General features: G+C 39.0%; 1 protein-coding gene across 3 annotated transcripts in view; it reads right to left on the bottom strand.

The window, feature by feature from the left end:
* Nucleotides 1-509: 509 nt before the first annotated feature.
* The window catches only part of GLCE (glucuronic acid epimerase), a 118780-nt gene continuing 97961 nt past the window's right edge, over nucleotides 510-21328 (bottom strand). For all 3 annotated transcript variants that reach the window (XM_040493104.1, XM_040493103.1, XM_040493102.1), the window contains 3 exons: nucleotides 13793-14389; nucleotides 10271-10516; nucleotides 510-4497 (listed from right to left, as the gene is read on the bottom strand). In XM_040493104.1, coding sequence (XP_040349038.1) covers nucleotides 3473-4497; nucleotides 10271-10516; nucleotides 13793-14375 — 1854 coding nt within the window. In that variant the 5' untranslated portion in view covers nucleotides 14376-14389 and the 3' untranslated portion in view covers nucleotides 510-3472. The remainder of the gene's footprint in view (nucleotides 4498-10270; nucleotides 10517-13792; nucleotides 14390-21328) is intronic.

Here is a 21328-nt window from a genome sequence, read left to right as displayed (position 1 = left end):
GGGGAGGGTAGATCATTACTGAGAAGAAGGGAGGGGCGGAGATTCAATACTGCTTATTGTTCTGGAGAAGAGGCAAGGACAGAAAATACAGGAAGGACAAACTTTCAAATAAATCTAAGTCAGACGAAATTGGTTGCCAGCCTGAATCAGCATGGCAAAGGGCACCCTGGTTTCGCTCGCTGCCCTTTCCTCTTCTTCGACTCGGCACCGGGAACTGAAGCCCCCAGGGAGGCGCTGTCTCCTCCACAACACCTTTCCTGACCAACCACAGAGTCTGGTAGTTTACTTTTCTGAAACTGTTCTGTGGACACTGTGTCCCCCTGTACAACAAACCTCCCAGGGGTAAGACCCACGGGACAGGCCCTTCCCCACTTTGTCTTAAAGGGCCCGATACACCTCTGATGAATATTTACTGCCTAGTTGTCACCGGTTGAACAGAAAATCCTCAGAAATCCACTTGCTGGGCTCAAAAAATCTTAGATTAGAGAAGGAAGAAATCTCCAGAGATATTCCTTTTAAGATAAAAACTTTATTTTACAATTTTATAAAGCAGCTTTACATTAAGCACAAACAATCCATTTACTTTGTATAGAAACAAAATACCTTTCCATCTGCAAAAAATCCAGTCTTGCTGTATAGAAAACTAACATGTGCACATTGTGCTTAAATTGCCAAGTCTGTACAGCTTTACAAAGGACCGCCCTTCAGAAGGGCGTCCTGTAAACACTTTATTGCATATTTAACACATGGCATCTAACCCACACGGACAATGGAGGAGAAACAAGAAAAACAATTACAACAAGGATGAAGATAGCAGCTTTCAGTGAAAGTTTGCACACCGACAAAGAAAAGGCCTCTGCCACATCTGGAAAGTTGTGCTTGTGTGTCACTTCTGTATTTGCTCACAGACACTGGGTGGTTTTTGGATGAAGCCTTTATGTACAATAATCCTAAAGGGCCAAACTTGACCTTTATCCGGAAACTTTTGGCTGGTTTTACAACTGAAGTGGCAATAGATTTAATTTAACATCAGAGCTAACTCAAGATGAATGCAAAAAACAAAGACCCATTATCTTGAAACAAAGACAAATCAAAAGAAACAAAACAAAACTAAAATACCTTCCCCATTCTTCTAAGCGGAGAACAAGTAAACATTTCACATGGTTTAAAACCCTAGAAAACTCTGTAGGTGTTTCGGAACAAAAACGCAATCGATGGTCTTGGGCAGTGTTCCTCCACGTCTGCCCCGCAGATCACCTGCATGAGAATTATCCGAATGCTTGTCAAAAACGCAGATTCTCGTGCTTCACGGGCAGATTTGGTGAGTAACCGGCATCTGAATTTCAGGAAGCTCCCAGGTGATGCTGAGGCACCCTGAAGTTTGAGAACCACCGGTATATGCTGGCGGGGCTGTCGCAGGTTCAACTCATCCTCTTAGAAAATTCTGGGATCACGAGAAAAATCAAGTTGCTGTTGCAACGTGGAAGGCAGTGTGAAACCAACAGCAATGAAACAGCAATGCCATTTCTAGATCAAAATGTCTTTCCTTTTTCAGTGGAAAAGGACAGCCACATCGTTAAGGCACTGGTATCTGTCACGGAAGCATACCATGCTGTTTTTGCTGATTCCCTTAGTCCGAAGTACCAGTATGCAAACACAAGGCAGAAGTCTGGACCGCTCTAGATAATAACAGAGAAGATGAAGTAAAAAGGGTTTCCAGATTGGAGAACGTTTATTTTTTGAGCACTGAAATAAAAAAAAAAAAAGAAAAAAAAAGAGGAGTCCAGATATGTTTGTTGAGACATCTGATGTAGAACTACAAAAGTCAAATGCTAGGGGGGAAACTGAATAACCCGCAGCTCTTCTGTTGTGGGCAAAATAGAGTTGTGGCCACATAACTTGGGAGTTGAAGCTTACTTTTCCGTAATATCGTCTTCAGTGTAGATCTATATTGTTTTCTCGGCTCCTGCTCCCTTTGCCACTAATATATATACTTTGCCTTTATATTACACTCATACACATGTATACATTTTCTGACTTCTAAGTTGTGTTGGTAGGCTGAGTTCAATTTAAGATGCAGTATGTGGGCAAGTGCCCTCGTGGCTCTTGATGTGCATTTAATACAGGTCACAGACAAATTGCAATGTGTTTGTCAGACTCAGTCTCCTGAATGTGTGGGGTCTCGTATTTCAATCATGTGTAAGTTACAGTAGTGATTTGGTGTTCGTCACACACTAAAACAAAAACAGCAAAATCAACCTCGCTTGATATTGACAATGCCGGAAGCCCTCTAGCAGACACTGCCCGGGGTGTGAGGGCTGTGAACCTATTTATGTGAGGTATGGTGGGATATAAAACCAAAAGAAAGGTCTGGTTACACACGTACAGCGCATGTGGTAGCATCTACCCAATAGCTGAAATAATTTAAAATTAAAATCGCAAAAGAAAAACACTGATGTGCAGAGTCAATGGTCTGGAAAGTTGACAACCAAGAATGACTTAAAAGAAGGGAAAAAACCTGCTATGGTTCTTGTGTATAATATCTGACAGAGTACGTTTCTTTACAGAGGGGAAAAAAAACCCCTGGAAGGGCAGCGGGAGGGGACTAGCTCCTTAAAGAAAATTTCCCAAATGTCCCCCCAAAACAGATAAAACTCTCAAGTGTAGTCTGAAATGAAATACAGAATTCTAGACAGTGACAAAAAGAAAGCATCACAGGGGGAGTGGGGAGGGATAGACTGATTATCAAATCTTTACTGATTGTAGATCGAGTTTCATAAAACAGAGTAACATTTTTGTGATTTCTTGTGCAGTCAACAAGTTTCATTTTAGTTGTGCTTACATTATACGACTGTGAAGCCTGAACACTGGTTGTGTTTTTAATTTATATGTTTCAAGAAAACCATACATTCAAAATATTCTCCATGTATAACAAATTCAACAAACGCAACACGAAATTTGCCCAGAAATTAATCTATAGAAAAGAAACATCATTTTAAAAAGTTGCACACAGTCCACTATTCAGGCTGCGAGTACACACTTACTGTATTACAGCACATAATTTTTTAAAGTTTGCTTCCAACATCAACATAGATAGTCACATTTTAAGAGAGGCCCATACTAAGTTTTCAGGTAAGCACTAGACAGCTGGCCACTAACAGCCACTTACCAGCGTCTTTCCCAAACCCAGAGGGATGGGACTATCTGTGGAACCGCAGAAGGTGAAGAGCAAGGCAAAGTTAAACATCTTTGTTCAGCCATCGACTAACACTTCTCTGCTCCAAGGGCCACCGAGGTTTCAAAACACCCAACCCACAGAATGCAATGACCTCCGACGACTGGTTTCATTTATCACTTTGATGCAATCCACAAAAACCTAGCATACCACCTTTTAAAACGTGCCTATGCTCCGCTGACGTAGAGCCCATAGCTGTGTACGACAGAGGCTGAAAGACGATTTTGGTTCTGAGCTCTAGTTGTGCTTTGCCCTGCTGCCTTTAAGGTAGCTTTTCCACCTCTTGACAAACTCTTTGAAGATTGGGGACTCATCGATGGTGCTGAGTAGCTGCAGCTGATTGATGTGGGTGGTGTGGTAGTCCCAGCGGGCCAGGTTGGGGGCGATGCCAAGCATGAAGTGGCGGAGGTCATAGATGGTTCCTGACCCGGTGTCATACAAGGGGAGCATGGCTTTAAGGGATTCCATACCACGCTCATACAAGGACCTCGCTTCTTTCCCGAGTTTTTCCCCTGCAGTTTCTTTTAAGTCATACAGCCCAATTAAAGAATACATAAAGCCATTTAAAACGAAAGAGCTAGGTGTGGTGGGATATTCTTCATACCAGTCGTGTTTATTCATAAACACAGCCCTAACTCCATGCTGTTCTGACAGAAACTTGTAAGGGGCTGTTGCCCTTAAAGCTGAACTGAGGAATAAATGGTCTTTTGTTAATAGATAGGCCCTGACTAAGGTAGAAATGGCTTGCCCTTGGGCCATGGCCGAGTACCACCCTGGCTCTAAAGACTTGAACCCCTCCCCTAACTTACGGGTCACCATAATTGGCCAGCCACCTTTCTCATCCTGGTTCCTTACCAGCCAATCGCTGGCAGCGAAGAATGCAGCCATGTGGGCTGTGGTAGAGATGGTAATGTTGTCAAGGAATCCTTTCCCTTTTGCAATCAACCTAACCACCTTTTTGGGCATGATTTTGGTTGGCTTGACAGCTTTTGTGTTGGAAAGACCCACTCCTTTCCTGAGGTCAGTGACCAGGTCCCTGGTGACCGTGCTCCATGAAGTTCTAGGCCCAATGCCATAGTATATGTCTCTTTCTTTAAAAGCAATTAGCTGGGTATTTGAGACATAATGTACAGTGAAGAGCTGATTCTTTTCTGTGGTCTCTAAAACCACGGACACACTTCCATTTGTCAAGAACTTGAGGTCAAATGAAATAATAAAATCTTTTGTGTTCCCCAGTTGCAAGGATACACCTTCACTGGTTTCTGTAGGGGGAAAATATACCAACAAAGACTGGTTAGAATAAAAGCTCTTTGTATTAAAAATAAATCGCAATTCATCCTTGATAACCACTAACCATACAAAATTAGCATTTCGATATTTTGGTTAACCATATCATCATCAGCAGCAGCATCATCATCATTTTACTGAAGTAACCAAAAACAAATGATACAATTGATGAGCCCATCCATGATGGCTCATGAGTTTCAGGCCTGTCTAGTTTATGTTAGCGGGCTAAGAGCAAATGATTAAGGTGTTGTTGATCAAACTGCCTTTTCTAGATCGAATGCTGGCTGATCGATAATCAATGGCTGCTCTAATATACCCATTCTATAAAGAGAAAAAAATAGCCAAAATAGGCTTAGCACATAATATTGTGAGACGTTAGAAGAATGGCTGCACATGAATTGAAATTTTTTAATCTAATTAACATTTAGTAAGTATTTACTATGTTCTAAGTGCTTTACTAGTCGCTTTTTTTTTTTTAATGTTTTTATTTTATTTTTGAGAGAGAGAGACAGAGTGCAAGCAGGGGAGGGGCAGAGAGAGAGGGAGACACAGAATCAGAAGCAGGCTCCAGGCTCCGAGCTGTCAGCACAGAGCCCCATGTGGGGCTTGAACCCACAGACCGTGAGTTCATGACCTGAGCCCAAGTTGGACACTTAACCGACTGAGCCGCCTAGGCGCCCCAGTGCTTTACTAGTCTTAACTCACTTAATCCTTGTAACGAGAATAGTGCTATTATTACTCTTACTTTATGGTTGACAAACTGAGACACAGGGAAGTTAAGTAACTTGCGTGATGTACAAAATGTGAAACTCAGGTTGCCTAGTTTGGCTTCACAATACGCATTTTTTTTTTTAAGTTTATTTATTTTTTTTAAATTTTTTTTCACCGTTTATTTATTTTTGGGACAGAGAGAGACAGAGCATGAACGGGGGAGGGGCAGAGAGAGAGGGAGACACAGAATCGGAAACAGGCTCTAGGCTCTGAGCCATCAGCCCAGAGCCCGACGCGGGGCTCGAACTCACGGACCGCGAGATCGTGACCTGGCTGAAGTCGGACGCTTAACCGACTGCGCCACCCAGGCGCCCCTATTTTTAAGTAATCTCTATGCCCAACATGGGGCTCAAAGTCACGACCCAGAGATCAAGAGTTGCACACTCTGCCAACTGAACCAGTCAGGCTTCCCTTTACAATATACACTCTTAACTGCTGCTAACTGATGCTGAAAACGATAGGTTTGCTTCCAGATATCTGCTGGAGTTGTGAATAAAATTTCTGAAAATTCAGCAATGGGTTCATGTAGCCCACAAAAAGGGAGGGAAACTGGGGGAGGTCGAGGGGGAAGCATAGAATTAAAACCCCACAAAACCTTGTTTGAACTGTTACTCTACCACCTACTAGCTTTGAGATGTTCAAGACGATATAACTCTTTGAACCTCAGTTTCTTCGCATGTTAAATAATACTTTGCAAGGTAATTGTGAGGATTTAAAAAAAAAAAGATAGTGGCTTGGAACAAAGTAAAAATTGGTAGTGATTATCATTATTATTACTCTGAAGCCACTGGCCTTCAGAGGCTGATAAAACAGAAACAGCTGTTTTATCTGGCAAATCATCAAATAAGAGATTTCTCTTGCGTATCTACAGTACAATGACAGATGACTCCCAAAAAGTTGCCTTTCTGAATATGGCTGGTCTAGATCTACCAAGGAAAGAAACAGAGCATATTAAAGAGCAGCAGCAACACGACCACCACCACTAGCAAAAATACACGTACTGCATATTTTATATATGAATTTACATTCCCATGTGTTATCTCACAGGATCTTTATAATAATCTGAGGCCGGTAGAGCAGGAATCACTACTTCCATTTCAGAAACAAAGATATGGAGGCTTTGCAAGGTTAAAAGGTTTGCTCAGAGCCAAATGCCAATTCGTGGTAGAGTAGGGACCAGAAACCAGGATTCCTGGACCCAAGATCAAAGACTATGAAAAAGAAATGGTATTGGAAATGGCATCCTCATGAGCATAATTGCTGGAAGAGTTATTTCTCTCAAAATAGCTACAGAATCAGATCTGCTTTGAGGAGTCCTTTGAAGAAATCTTCCGTATATCACCAGGGGCGAAGATGAAGTGTGGATTGATGATGGTGTATACAAGTGTAATTAGCCTGGAAAGCCCTAGCATGTGGAGCTGGCTGTTAAACTCTCCCAACACTGGACTCTACCAGTGTGGACATAATTGGTCCAGGGCTCTTAATTATTTCATTTGATGGAACAGACAATCATGGAAATTGTATAAGGAATGAGAACATCTTGATAGACTTACATGTCAAATGATGCTTTGAGTGACTTTTTTTTTAACTTTATTTTTTATTTTTTAAAATTTACATCCAAATTAGTTAGCATATAGTGCAACAATGATTTCAGGAGTAGATTCCTTAGTGTCCTTATCCATTTAGCCCATCCCCCCTCCCACAACCCCTCCAGCAACCCTCAGTTTGTTCTCCATATTTATGAGTCTCTTCTGTTTTGTCCCCCTCCCAGTTTTTATATTATTTTTGTTTCCCTTCCTTTATGTTCATCTGTTTTGTCTCTTAAGAGTCTTGAGTGACTTTTTAAAAAGGGATTTCAGAAGCGTATTTCTAATAAAGATCCATTTTATCTGGAAAAATGTCAACATGCAATCTCTCTCTTTACTAGTTGTTTTCCTACATCTATGGTAAAATGGAATCTGATGCTCAATACAACATTCCCAAAACACTGCAGGATTCTGAATTGACTGACAAATCACTCAGGTTTAAATTATATTCAGCAGAGAAGACTGTCTTGAGTGCTTATTTTTTCATTCTTAGGGTAATGCCTCATTAATAAGACCATATTATTAAGTATGACCAATTCATTCTCATGAAACTGAGTAACAGTGATCCATCTTTAGAAGTCCAAATGGGGGGCTCCTGGGTGGCTCAGTTGGTTAAGTGACTGACTTTGGTCTGGGTCATGATCTCACGATTTGTGGGTTCAAGCCATGCATCGGATTCTGTGCTGACGGCTCAGAGCCTGGAGCCTGTTTCTGATTGTGTCTCCTTCTCTCTCTGCCCCTCCCCCACTTGCACTCTCTTTCTCAAAAATAATAGATAAAAATTTTTAAAATTTTAAAATTTAAAATATTAAAACACCACTCGGAAGGATCCAAATGGTAGCAAAAGGGATGTGAGTGTGGTTGTGGCAACCACTCTGGAAATACAGCAGGCGAGGTCTGAGCTCTACTGAAGGTATTCTGTATCTAGAGATGCCTACTTTCAATCTATTAGTAGAAAGTTCTGGGTTTCCCATTTTTTGAAATCCATACTCGTCCTCTCTCTGAGCAGTTAAGCCTAGGAGTTACTATAAGTGTTTATTCTTGGTGTATGTGTCCTTTAGGCCAAAAAAGGATGATAAACACTTAAGAACAGTCTTTAAATCAATGTTTTCACATACAACACAAACCATCATCATTCATTCATTTTAATCCACAGACTTACTAAGGTCAGTGAGAAGAGGCCCTCCCTACTCAGAACCTTGAGGAACAGTGAGAGATAAGGGCCAGGCAGAACAGGAGAAGCTCACAAGAAGTCACAGAGAGAAGCTCACAGAGAGAGGGGAGAAAGTGAGGTCATGCAAATGAAGTGAAGAAAGTACATCAGGAAAGGGAAAGCTAATTTAATTTAATGGAGTATGACAGGTATAAAGTTTCAGTTCATTCAATTTTAAAATTAGGAAGAGGAACTCAAACATTATTCAACAAACAAAACAATAAAATATGATGTAGACCCATGTTCTGGTTCTTTCTTCTAGAGGATTTTATTTCCTTTCAAGGAAAAAAATTAAAGGCCCCAAAAGAAAAACTAAAAGGCCAACAGCATTCAGCCCCTGGTCCTCTGAGACTCACCTCATTGAGGCCAATGTTTCTATACACAAGTTCCAAATTCTTCTCAACAGGGATTCTCTGAATTTATCCCCCAGGAGGTCTATACCCTCTGAAAAGCCTCATCTCCCCATCCTGCGCTTCAAATACAACAGTCTCACTGCTTTGATTTCCTTCTCCCGTGCTGAGCAACAACTTCCATGTAACCCAAACTCATTTGCCCTCATAACCTAGATCAAATACACCTCCACGCATGCCCAAGATAGCAAAACAAGGGCCCCATTCCCAGTTAGCACACTCCACCAACAAGGAGTTCCAACTGTGAGTAGCTTGTGTGCCACTGACAGAGTGACCGTCCCAGAGTTCTCTCCCCCCATATACTGAAAACCACCTTAGGAAGCAGTTCTATCTCCAGCTACGGGCTGCAGAATGAAGAGCTGACGTGAGGGTCCCTCACACAGTATGAGGAGACTTATCTTTTGTATCACCCAGGGCATCCAAAGTGAGCAATGAAATCTACTGCTGTAAATAGAATAGAGTTCAAAAGACCACTCTAGACAACTTCTCAACATTTGAGATCAAGATGAGAGCTGTTTCTCACCCTAATCCAGACAACATTATTAATTAGTGCAAAAGTAAGTTCCTTGGGTACATACAAAAACAAATGTCCTTTTGCTTAGTCTAATCATTTCCTGCTACAATAACCTCTGGTATCACAAGCTAAATACTCTTGAACATCTCCATGTACTTTCTCACCAGTCAAGCCTGTGGTTTTACAATAAGCAGAGATGCTCTGTGTACTGGAATATCACAGAATACCATACGAGAAAAGAAGTTCTAGTCACAATAAAAACTAAAGGTCATTCATTATTTGCACTGCATTAAGCACTCATAAATCCATTACTTAAGGTCATCTAGAATGAGTAGATTTGTATTGTGGCTTTCAAGGTCTGTGAATTACACAGTCATCAATAAAGGACAAGGAGAGAATACAGAAGAGGTCTTATAACCTTTTCCCTCGTTTTATTTACCGACTGCAAGGTTGGTGGGAGGGGGGAATCAGTTCTGTTCTTGACAACATTTCCCCCATAGAGAATTAAGCCTGAGGTGCTAACTGAAATTATTTCATTGTCTTTTTAAGTAATCGACTCATTAATTCTCATGGATATTGATTAGAGGAGAAAAATACATTACATCCTAATTAATGAGACTGTCTTACTAAAAGGGGAAATGTTGCATAAAGTTAATTTGATTTTATAAATGATTTTATTAATGAAATGGTTTTATATAAAGTTTGAGACAATCTAGTACATTAACAAAACTCAATACGAGAAGCAGGCCTGGTTGCTAACGCTATAATATTTTGAAAAAAAAAAAAACAAAAAAAACACAAAAAACAAAAAAAAACCATGCTGGTAAAAACCAGACAAAGGAAAGGATGGCTCTCTATAAAGAAAAATTTCTACCTTAATGCAACACAGTTTAAAAGTTAAAGAATAAATGCTGCACTGAAATACTAAAATAAACCAATGAGGGTCATTCCTATGGGACATAGATCCCTGGAAGGAGACACATACCATGTAGCCATGTAGTAACCTGGATCTTAATATTCAATCTATGGCTTGGTTTTCCACGCAGCTTTTTTTTTTTTTTTTAAATAACCTTGAGTTTTTAGCTGTTCTTTTTCTAGGGATTTCACTTGGGTGACACCATGTTTCTTTATATAGATACAATATAAAGGGTCTGCTAATGTGCTTTTTAAAACCATAAAAGCAATTTTAAAGGAGTTATCAGGTACCATAAATCAACATAAAATTAGCAGACACATATAATAATCATCACTTACCTGGAGTAATGAACTGCTTAACATTGGTGAATCTAGACTTATCAGCCACACTAGCCATAAAGCAGCCCTTTGGCACAGTCCAGTCATTCGGCTTGCTGTTTCTGTCTCTGTCTTCTGCTGTTTCATATACCTCTACGTGAGGGGGTTTCTCAGTTAGATTCTTGCTGTAATGACTCAACCCATATTGTGCAATCTGGATTGGGTAGAAATAGCCTTGAGGTCCCCATTGTGTAGATAAAGGTACACCTACAAAATAGAGAAACTAAATAAATAACCACATCTGGACATTTCCAAGCGTATTCTGAACAACGCTCTCCACTGCTTTACCTCTGGAGCACGTTATAGGGTTATCGGCAGCTTTAAAGCTTTGGTATTACGCTACTTTCATAATGATTAAGAACTAGTAATGAGGCAATCAGACATGAAAAACAAAATTGAGGCTTATTCACTCTTGTTCAGTATTTGACAGACAGCAATGCAGTGTGGTAGAAAACCCTTTAAGAACTGATGTTTTACAGAGCTACAGACGTCCCGTTTTCAAAACCCCGTTTCATACATTCGTATTTTGTACAATTTAAATACATGTAGATAATGTTACCACAGGTTTATCCTAAAATATTAACTCTGAAATTTTCTTACATGTTTGTACTTCACATTCAAGTTATTAACCTACTCCTCTCTCTCTCCAATGTTAAGATGTGGTCTAACTATATCAGCTGGTCTAACTATATCAGCTGATGGTTAAAGTATTTGCTTAAGGAGCCGGGTATGACCAGGTAACTTCAAGTATAAACGCAGTTTGCAATTCTTCTTCATATCCGGCATGTCAAAATGTGACTCTTGAGAATGAGGCGTGTTTTTTAAATGAGTTAAAGTTGTGTATCTAACTAGAGATTTCTGACATAATTCATTAATGGATGATCTCTTGTAAAGTTCTAAGCAAAACTTTGAAATGTTTATTAGTGTTTATTTTAGTAATTCTACATGGGGAATACAATAATGCCACATTGCACAGAATATTGTATTGCTGCATCATGGTCTATGTGTTTAGAAATAAACTCCTTTCTGTAGTTCTAAAATAATTTGATCAACATCAGATGGACATAGCAGAAACCAAGAACCTACAAAACTGTATGTGTGATGTAGTTTCAAAACAGTTTAAGGAATTAGGAACTATAAGGGCTAAGAAACCTAGGCTACAGATATGCTTTTAATATAAAGACTGCATCATGAATTGGTGGGGACAAGAGATTATTCAATACATGTGAGGGGAAGAGTCTGAAATTATACCCTGACTTTGTGCCATTCACCAAAATATAAATCAAATAAGCTGGCCTAAAAAGCTTAATGTAAAAAACCAAAACCCTAATAAAACTATTAAGAGAAAATACAGATGAACAGCTGACCACAATGTGGCAATGACTTTCTAACCATAAAAGTAAAAAAAAAAAAAGTCTGTAAGTTTAGTAAATGAAACTAAAAACTTCCCAAACTAACAAATCATAAGTAAAATGAAAGATAACCAAATTGAAGAAAATATCTTTAATAAGTGTAACAAAGTATTATTAACCTTACTATATATGTAAAAGTTCACATAAATATTTTAAAAGCCCACTTAATTACACTAGAGAAAGAGGGAAACAACATGAAGATCATTTTATAATGATTGAAAGCATATGAAAAAGATATCTGACCTCACTAATTGTTATAGAAAGCAAATCATGAGATCCTTTGCAAACAACAGATTAAAAAAAGAAAAACCAATGTTCCTTGGGGCCCCTGGGTGGCTCAGTCAGTTAAGCTTCTGACTTTGGCTCGGGTCATGATCTCACGGTTCGTGAGTTCGAGCCCCACACTGGGCTCTGTGCTGACGGCTCAGAGCCTGGAGCCTGCTTCAGATTCTGTCTCTCTCTCTCTCTCTCTCTCTCTCTCTCTGCCCCTCCCCCGCTCACACTCTGTCTCTCTCTGTCTCTCTCTCTCTCTCTCTCTCTCTCTCCCTCACAAATAAATAAACATTAAGAAATTAAACAAACAAAAAAACAATGTTCCTTACAGAAAAACAATAAAAACAAAAAACGATGTTCCACGATGTCAAGAGCTGGGTGACAAGTGTGCCCTCACACTCTGCTACTGGAAACATGAGTAGTTCAACCTTTTTTGGAAAGCAGTGTGACTAAATAGATCAACTTCTATTATTTGAATGACAGTTTATTTCCTAGGAAACTACTCTTAGAATATCATTAAAACAGCAAATGATTAACTCTAAATATCTATACCATTATGTATAAAAGCAAAAAAAGCTGGAAATGACCTAAGTGGCCAACTAAGGAGAAAGGCTGAATACATTACACATATCATCATATTCTTACTATGAATAGTAGTTGTTAAAATGTTCGGTAACGATTTAATAACAAGGGGTGAATAATCAATATATTTTAGATGAAAAAAGGAGAATATAAAATTAACTACACAGTATGATCTCAATTTATTTAAAAAAACAACAAAAAGATCGGGAAAACACATCAAAATATTAACAGCGGTTATGGGTGCTTTTTACTTTTTCTTTAGCATCCAAACATCTATTAATTTTATAGATTTTACCTAATTTACATGAAAAGGTTTGACGATGGGTATCTCTGAAATCTCTAAGAAAACATTACCACCCTGGACACTGTATGGTTAAGTATCATTACAACTATGTTAAAACATAGACCTAGGTACAAAGACCTCCAGAGAATATACAAAATGGTAATAATTATCTCGAAGTGGTATGAATATAAGTGAATTTGGCCCTTCCCTCTTCTGAACATTAGGTAAAGATATTATAAAAAACGTAAAATATTGTATTAAAATCACTTTTTAATAGAATGAAGAAAATAAAATAAAACTAAGCAAAGCCATCTGAAAACACACTAAGTTCTTTCCTCGGGTTAAATGATGTATTTTAAAGTCAAATTCAATTTGGCTTTCAGATCCATCTTAGGTTTGAAATACAAATTCCAAAATGTACTAATGACACTCATAACGAGCTCCTACTGCTTCAGGTTTTAAAGACAATATGCAATAGACTATAAGAGTGTAGCATAAAAGTTCCGAGAAAATGGTGTCTTGTTCTGAGGACTTTAAACCTCCATCCAGAGATGATACCTGGCTAATCTGGTAGCAAGACTGCATTGGTACATAGGTCTATTGGTCTCCTCTCGTAGGGCACTAACTGCATATTTTAATGCAAAATTTTTGGAGATGCTGTGCCTTTACTTTAGAGGTGATAATTTTAGATTCTGAGGCGGGTTCGTGGAATAATCCTATTTGATCAGGTATCATCTTGCAGCCCCCATATCACATCATCTAGAATGATGCCTCAGGTTTAGACTTAACCCGGTCCTCCTTGCTAAGTCAGAGTGATGAATGGTCTCCTGACAGTAAGCTATGTATGTACTTGCTATATAATTAACACCTACAATTTCTTATTCCTCAACACAATCAAGATAGAAAAAGGCAGTGGAGCAGACAGATACCAACCTTCAACCCCACTTATGCACTTGACTCTGTCTCGGACTTCCACATTGTAGCCTTCAAAGGACATAAACACGCCATCAGGGTGATAAGGGGCTCTCTGTGCATAGACTTTGGAATAGCTATGAGAGAATTCAAAGCGATCGTAGCCATCATACTGAACCACCTTTCCATATACGTCAAAATATTTCTCTACCCAAGTGAATGGAAGAAAGACTTCATTCCCCTCTCTTCTCCCTTTAATTGTGTGTTCATCATTTATGAGACAGTCAATTTCTTCGTATTTGAGCCCTAACACCTTGCTTCCCCCATTGCTGTTGAAGCTCCCAACAACAGGAGGTGCTTTCTGCTGTTCCTGAGGGAATGCCTCCTCAGACTGCTTGGCCATGTGGTTCACATAGTTGTTACTCTCAGATGCTGCTGCTCTTTTTTCTAATCCATCCACTCTGAAGCCACTACTCAAGTGCCGTGGAAACTGGATCGCTTTATCGCTGGAACATTTATTCCACAAAAGTACCGTGACCAAAGTGAAGAGTGTGCAGATGATAATCAAAGTCTTATAGTTGACCCGAGCTGCCAAGCAACGCATATTTCAGACCATACCTATGGAGGCAAGAAGAAAAATTCATGCAAAGCTGTACTGCAGACATTTCACAGGATAAGGTTTTCCTTATTTTTTTATATTGAACCACATTAGGGCAATTTTATTCACTGCAGTAATCTGATCAGATTTAAAATGACTAACTCAAACTTCTCAGCAGAGACAAAGAAAAGGCAAGAGGAGCTTCCCCCTCTTAAAATACTTAGCATGATCCTCCAAAGTAAGATTCTCAAACTTTGTTTGTGGCTCTCTTGGTATCTTACTAATTGTTTCGAAGTCCCTAGGCCAAAAGAAATACCTGACAGTTCCATTTATTAAGTCCTTGGGCCCAAATAACTTAATACATTATTTTTGTCTCAACAAGTTTGTAGCTGTCGGAAAAAACACAGTGGCTTTTGTAAAGGTAAACACTGATATCCATGCTGCCAAACCCAACAGTGAATTTTCGGTGCCCCTCCTACTTGCTCTCTCGGCAGCATGAATAGTCAATGACTGTTTCCTACTGGAAACACTTTCTTCTCATGGCTTCCGGGGCACCATCCTCTCATGGATTTCCTTGTACACCACTGGCTGCTCCTCCTCAGTCATCTCTGACCATTCTTTCTCATCTCCCTGAACCGTAAGTGTTAGCGTGCCTTAGGGTCTCAGGCCTCATACCTCTTCTTGACCTCTATTCACTCCTAGGCAATCTCACCCAATCCCATGGCTTTAAATACACTTTATATGCTAACTACTTTCACAATTTCCTCTCTAAGCCAGAACTTTCTCCAGAACTGCAGGCACATACGTCTCAGTACCAATCCAAGTAGCTGACATCTTTACTTGGAGACCAAATGAACTTTTGAAACACCCCAAACTTAACTCCTCATCTTTCCCCCCATCTGTTTCTCTTTTCCTATTGCTCAGGCCAGAAACCTCTACTCCTTTCTTGCTCACCCCATATCCAATTAATCAGGAAATGCTGTTGGCTCTACCTTCAAATTATACCCAGGATCTGACCTCTTTTCACCAACTCCACCATTACCACCACATCAGAGCCACTGCCATCTTTCACTTAGAATACTACAATGATGTCCAAACTGGTCTCTTCTTATTTCTATCCTTGCTCTACTATTCTACCCCAAGTCTATTCTCAACATAGCCATTAGAATGATGCTTTTTTTTTTTTTTCAGTTTATTTATTTTGAGAGATACAGAGATAAAGTGAGTAGGGGAGGGACAGAGACAGAGAGAATCCCAAGCAGGCTCCGCACTGTCAGTGCAGAGCCCGATGTAGGGCTTGAACTCACAAACCACGAGATAATGACCTGAGCCGAAGTCAAAAGTCGGATGCTTAACTGGCTGAGCCGCCCAGGTGCCCCAGAATGATGCTTTTAAATGTAAGCCAGATCATGTCACTCTAGTCACAATGGGAAAAGAATCTGATGCTGTTGCCCCTGCTGGCCATATAATATACTAGCCAGTTGTGACTGCAATTAAGTAGTCCCGAATTACCTGTTGCTGAGGTCACTGGGAACTATGGGAAATTATGGGATTAGTCTCCTTAGTGTTTGCTACAGTAGCTCTAGAATTCATTTTATGGTGTAAATCCACAACTACTTATTTTACTGTTTGAAATTATTCATCCCCTTTTTTCTTTCCACAAACCCTTTTGGGAGCGATGAGATTTTTTATGTTATTATTATTATTATTTTTTAATGGTTATTCATTTTTGAAAGACAGAGACAGGGCACAAGCAGGGGTGGGGCAAAGAGAGAGGGGGACACAGAAGCAGGCTTCAGGCTCTGAGCTGTCAGCACAGAGCCTGATGTGGGGTTTGAACCCATGAACCGTGAGATCATGACCTGAGCTGAAGTCGGATTCTTAACCCGACTGAGCCACCCAGGTGCCCCACAATGAGATTTTTTTAAAAAAAACCCAAAATGAAAATGTTTAATGAGAAATTACACAATAATTTTTTTATTTTTTAAAGAAAGGTGATGGTGAGGGGCACCTGGGTGGCTCAGTGAGTTAAGCATCTGACTTTGATTCAGGTCATGATCTTAATGGTTTGTGGGTCTGAACCCCTGCATCTGGCTCTCTGCTGTCAGCACGGAGCCTGCTTCAGATCCTCTGTCCCCCCGCTCTCTCTGTTCCTCCCCAGTTTATGCTGTCTCTCTCAAAAATAAATAAACTTTTAAAAAAAGAAAGCTGATGGTGAATGTGTAATTCTCTATCTATCTATCTATCTATCTACAGCTTGAATTCATGACCCCAAGATCAAGAGTCACATGCTCTACCAACTGTGCCAGCCTCACTCATTTAATTCCAAAAGAAGGTGCCTTTGAGTTCTTATGTGTCTAAAATCAACTTCAGTTTGCTCTCTCCTTTGATTTATAGTTTGACGAGATATAGAATCCCTGGCTACACATTATTTTCTTTTGAAAAGTTGTAGGCAATGTTTCATTGTCTTAAAGCATTAAGAACTACTGATGAGAGGGGCGCCTGAGTGGCCCAGTTGGCTGGGTGTCCAACTCTTGGTTTAGGCTCAGGCTCACGATCTCGCAGTTTGGGAGATTGGGCCCTGTGTCGGACTCCGCGCTGGGAGCACGGAGCCTGCGTGGGATTCTCTCTCTCCCTCTCTGTCTGCCCGCCCTTGCTCACTCTCTCTCAAAATAAAGAAATAAACTTAAAAAAAATTTTTTTTAAAGAATTACTGATGAGAGGTTTGATTTCAGTTTGATACTTCTCACTGAACATGAATTTCCTCTGGATCTTTTATCTTTAGAATTCTGCAGCTTCCCAAGAATGAATTGCATTATGATATTTGACTCACTATTTCAGCACTTGTTGCGCCCTTTCCATCTGAAAACCTGTGTTCTCCTATTTTTGTTTAATGCGTGAAGTTCTCTTCCTACAGCCCTGAGTATATTAGAGTTCCTTTCTGGTTAAGTTCTCTCTGATTAGCTCTATTTTCTCCAGTAGCAATTTTTCTGGTTATTTTAGTCTTTCATGCCATCAGTTTTCCTCACATGCCTAGTGATCTTTGGTTACTCTTCGCATTTACATCTGAATGATTCATTTTAGCCAACACAGATTTCCTCTATCATTGTGAAGATGGTTTGATTTCTGGCCGGACTGCTCTCCTGAGGAGGGCTCTGTGTGGGGTAGGTACAGGCTGACTGGCAGTGTTCCTTTAGGATGCATGGGTGGGGACCAGCAGACCTGCTAAATACCAGAATAAAGATGGCTTTTTTCCCCTTTTGTTCTGGAGATATAACTTGTACTTTAAAAGCCTTAGCTTTTCCCAATTTCTCTAAACAAAATCTGTTTGATGTCTTGCCTGGGGTTTGTGCCTGCTATCAATAGTCTAAGTGCAGGAAGGAGAGCGGTAAGGAGAAATGAGAGCCTTCTAGTACTCGAGCAGAGACCCAGAAATCTGTTCAATTACCACTCTTTGGTAGCCTTCCTATTTATTGTTACTGGCTTCTTCATTTCTTATTTCTATACATTTTATTTCAGTAGGGCATCAAGAGGGAAAGTAGGCAAAGACAGGGTTTTGGTCCATCTTGGAAATCATACACAGATTTAAGAGCCAGAATCCAATAACACTTTATCATCCACATTATTACTATTAGAAAATGTACTGAATGCTAAAAAACCAAAGCGTGGTACAAGCGAACTTTTAGAAGTCATATATTTACAAAGGATTTCCTTGTATTATAGTACCAGCAAACCAACACACTAAATGGCGTTTATTTTTAAAAAGAAGTCCTTTGTTAAAAACACTTATGTGTCAACATTTCAATCATCTGTCAGCTCTACCTAACATTTAGACCAATTAAAATAGAAATATACAGATTTTATCCCATCTTTGAGAAGTGCCCCTTCCTTCACCACTCAAATGAGAGTAAACCTGCCTATGGAAGTAAGCTACCATTATAATGAGATGCATCATGGGAAAAAATGGAAAAAATAAAAATAAAAAACTTTCAATAATCTTGATGCACAGATTTTGTTATCTGATCCCATTCTTTAACAAAGGCAGTGAGGGCTTCTTAGAGAAACGGATGATTCCAGGTGTAGGTCCTTGTCATGCCAGAAAATAAAGAAAACTTAAAAGTATCAATGGGTTCATAATCCAGGGGATCAAAAAAAAGCAGTAGGAGAAAGATAAAATGAGATTAGAAACACCGATAATGTTGAAACTGAAAGATATGTTGAAGGTTCACTACATTATTCTCTATACTTTCGTTTGTTTGAACATTTCTGTTAAAGAAAAAGAATAGTATCATAGCAAAAAATACAAGACAAGAATCACCCTGAAAGGTCCCTTTCCCCATTAGTCAAAGCTGTGAGAATTATGACTGATCATAACTGAAACACACTGAAACCAGAAAAATCTGAGCCTACAATGATACTCAAAAAGGAGAAAGCCAGAAAAAAACACTAATGTCATCTTCTGACTGGGCTGGTGAAAACTGGTAACTAAATGAAAGAATTTATTTATCTATCTGGCCTTGTAAGAGAAGAAGTCAGTAGCCCCAGATAATAAAGAATTGTTACAGAAAAAGGGTGGCTAATGATGTAGAAGAAAATTTTTTAAAACATCAGAAAATTTGCATTGTGATCCCTCACAAAATTTACTAATTTAGACAAGTATTATATTCAGGTATATGTTTAACAGGAACCTAGTGATTCATATTACTCAAGGTAACACCAAATACATTATTTTCTAGTAGCAAGAGGAAAAAGTTGAGACTCTACAATGAGGGGATCAGATTCATTACCCTAATTCAGTACTCAAATGCAGTCTCATTAATGCTGACTCATCCAGATACTGTGGCTTTTGATGAGTTAAAAGAAAAAGTAAATAACCTATTATATATCCCAGCTAAAAATGTTTAACATGATCTCTAGGCTTTACAATTTGACTTGTAACTAATAGGATATACAAGAGACAGAGGAACAAATTAAATGCAGATGAAACCAGACAAATCTAGAAGGCAAGACATCCTGCAGGAGAGCTGGCCCTGTCCCTTTAATAAGCCAGTGGTATGAAAAGAAAAAGGGGACTAGGTCAAATTTTGGGGGATATGACAACCAGATGTGAGACATAGTCCCTCCCTGGGAAATCAGACTGTGGACTTGATAAGACATGAAGAACATACAGAGATTGTAAATTGGAAAAAGGAGGTTACAAACAGCACACACAGAATGATCTCACTTTAGTAAACAATGCATACATAGGTCTTTATTTTCTCATTTCCCATGAATATATTTACTGGGTTTTTTTAAAGCATTAAAATAGAAAATTAAGGTCAAAGCCACTTTTGTTAAAATATTAAAGTAAATCTAAAATTTAACTTTAAAAATGTCTACAAATATACAGTTTTCGAAATAGGCATGGACGTCTCTTCGGGCGAGAGGAGAAATATGGGAAAAAGAAGGAAGATGGAAAAAAAGAAAACCCTGAGTACCGACATGCACTGTTTATTAATACTAAATAGATTTACCTAAAGGTAAACATGATGATTTTATTATAGTGTTGCTCAGATTATAGAAAACTAAGCAGAAACTTCAAAATTTCAGAAAGTATACTGCACTGACATTTTGCTAGTGCAATAACAACGGTACTTGTAACAGCCCAAACCAGGGTTTTCTGCTGACTGTTGATAAGCTTCCTACTTACTTTAAAGCTTTTGCCACATCTATAAACCAGATTAACCTTTCAAGTTAAAAAAAGAAAAAAAAGTTTTAAACAAATCAATAAATTCCAAAACCTTGAAACCTCATCTACTGCAGGTCCTAAAGATTTATTTCATTAGAAACATTATCCAATAAAAATTGGTTTTAGTACCTTTGGAGATCTAAAACAGAAAATAACATTCAGTAAGCATCATAAAGAAATGGGAATAATTTCTCTGCAGAAATGGTTAAAAATTAGGGAACACAAAATATGACTTAGTTTTCCTTTGGGAAAGCAAATTGTTCTCTTCTAAAACGATTTGCAATTCTAAGAACTCTTGTGTGATACTTTACTGAAATTAAATTCATTTTTCTAACTGAATATTTCAAGTAACCAAGTCATTCAGTAAACATTAAATCATGGATATCACCATGAGTTTTTTAAAATATGAAGGTCATATTTCAGATAAGAACATTTAAATAAATTTGTAGAAGATTTCATTGAAAGAAACTTTCTTCCTCTGAATAATGCAGACCAAGGCTTGCCTGATCATTATTTTCTCTTATTTACTCACATATCTAACAATTTGTATTTCTCTGGTACCAAGTAAATAGGAAGAAAAGTAGTTGTGCAATATATAAACTAACTGACTTGTTCAATCAGCATCTGTTCAGCACCTACTATGTAGCAGGTGAGGCACTACTTCTGTCCCTAAAAGCCAGATTACTGGGAGATACGTGCACAAAAACGATAATGCTGAGATACCAACCGAAAAAAGTTACACAGGATCCTACACAGAGGAGGAGGCCTGTAATTCTCCCTTAATGTTTTAAGGTGTTAAGGAAAGCTTTAAGGTAGAATGAAGAGAATACTGACAACTAAGCATACTCCCAGATCAAGTACCTGAACTTGCCATGCCCTCTGCCTGGCACCGTTTCCCCAGATATCATTTGGCTTGCTCCCTTACTTCTTCAGGTCACTGCTTAAGTGTTAATGTATCAGAGAGGGCTTCCCTGACCACCTTATCTAAAACAGCACTTCTTACCCCAACATTCTCTAGGTCTTTACTCAGCTTTACTCTTCTTAATAGCATTTATCATACTTGATATCATACATATTAAGCTTATTATCCATCTCCGGAATCTAAGTTCCATGAGGGCTGGGTTTTGCTTCTCTTGGTACTGCTGGATCCCCAGTGCCTAGAAATATGTCTGCTTCACACTAGGCATTCAATAGAGATTTGCTGAATGAACAAATATTGTTAAGTATGCAA

Source organism: Herpailurus yagouaroundi, unplaced genomic scaffold (genome assembly GCF_014898765.1).
Source record: "Herpailurus yagouaroundi ecotype Mexico unplaced genomic scaffold, PumYag 184, whole genome shotgun sequence".
In the NCBI taxonomy this organism is placed as follows: domain Eukaryota; kingdom Metazoa; phylum Chordata; class Mammalia; order Carnivora; family Felidae; genus Herpailurus; species Herpailurus yagouaroundi.
This window is presented reverse-complemented; position numbering and strand designations above follow the sequence as displayed.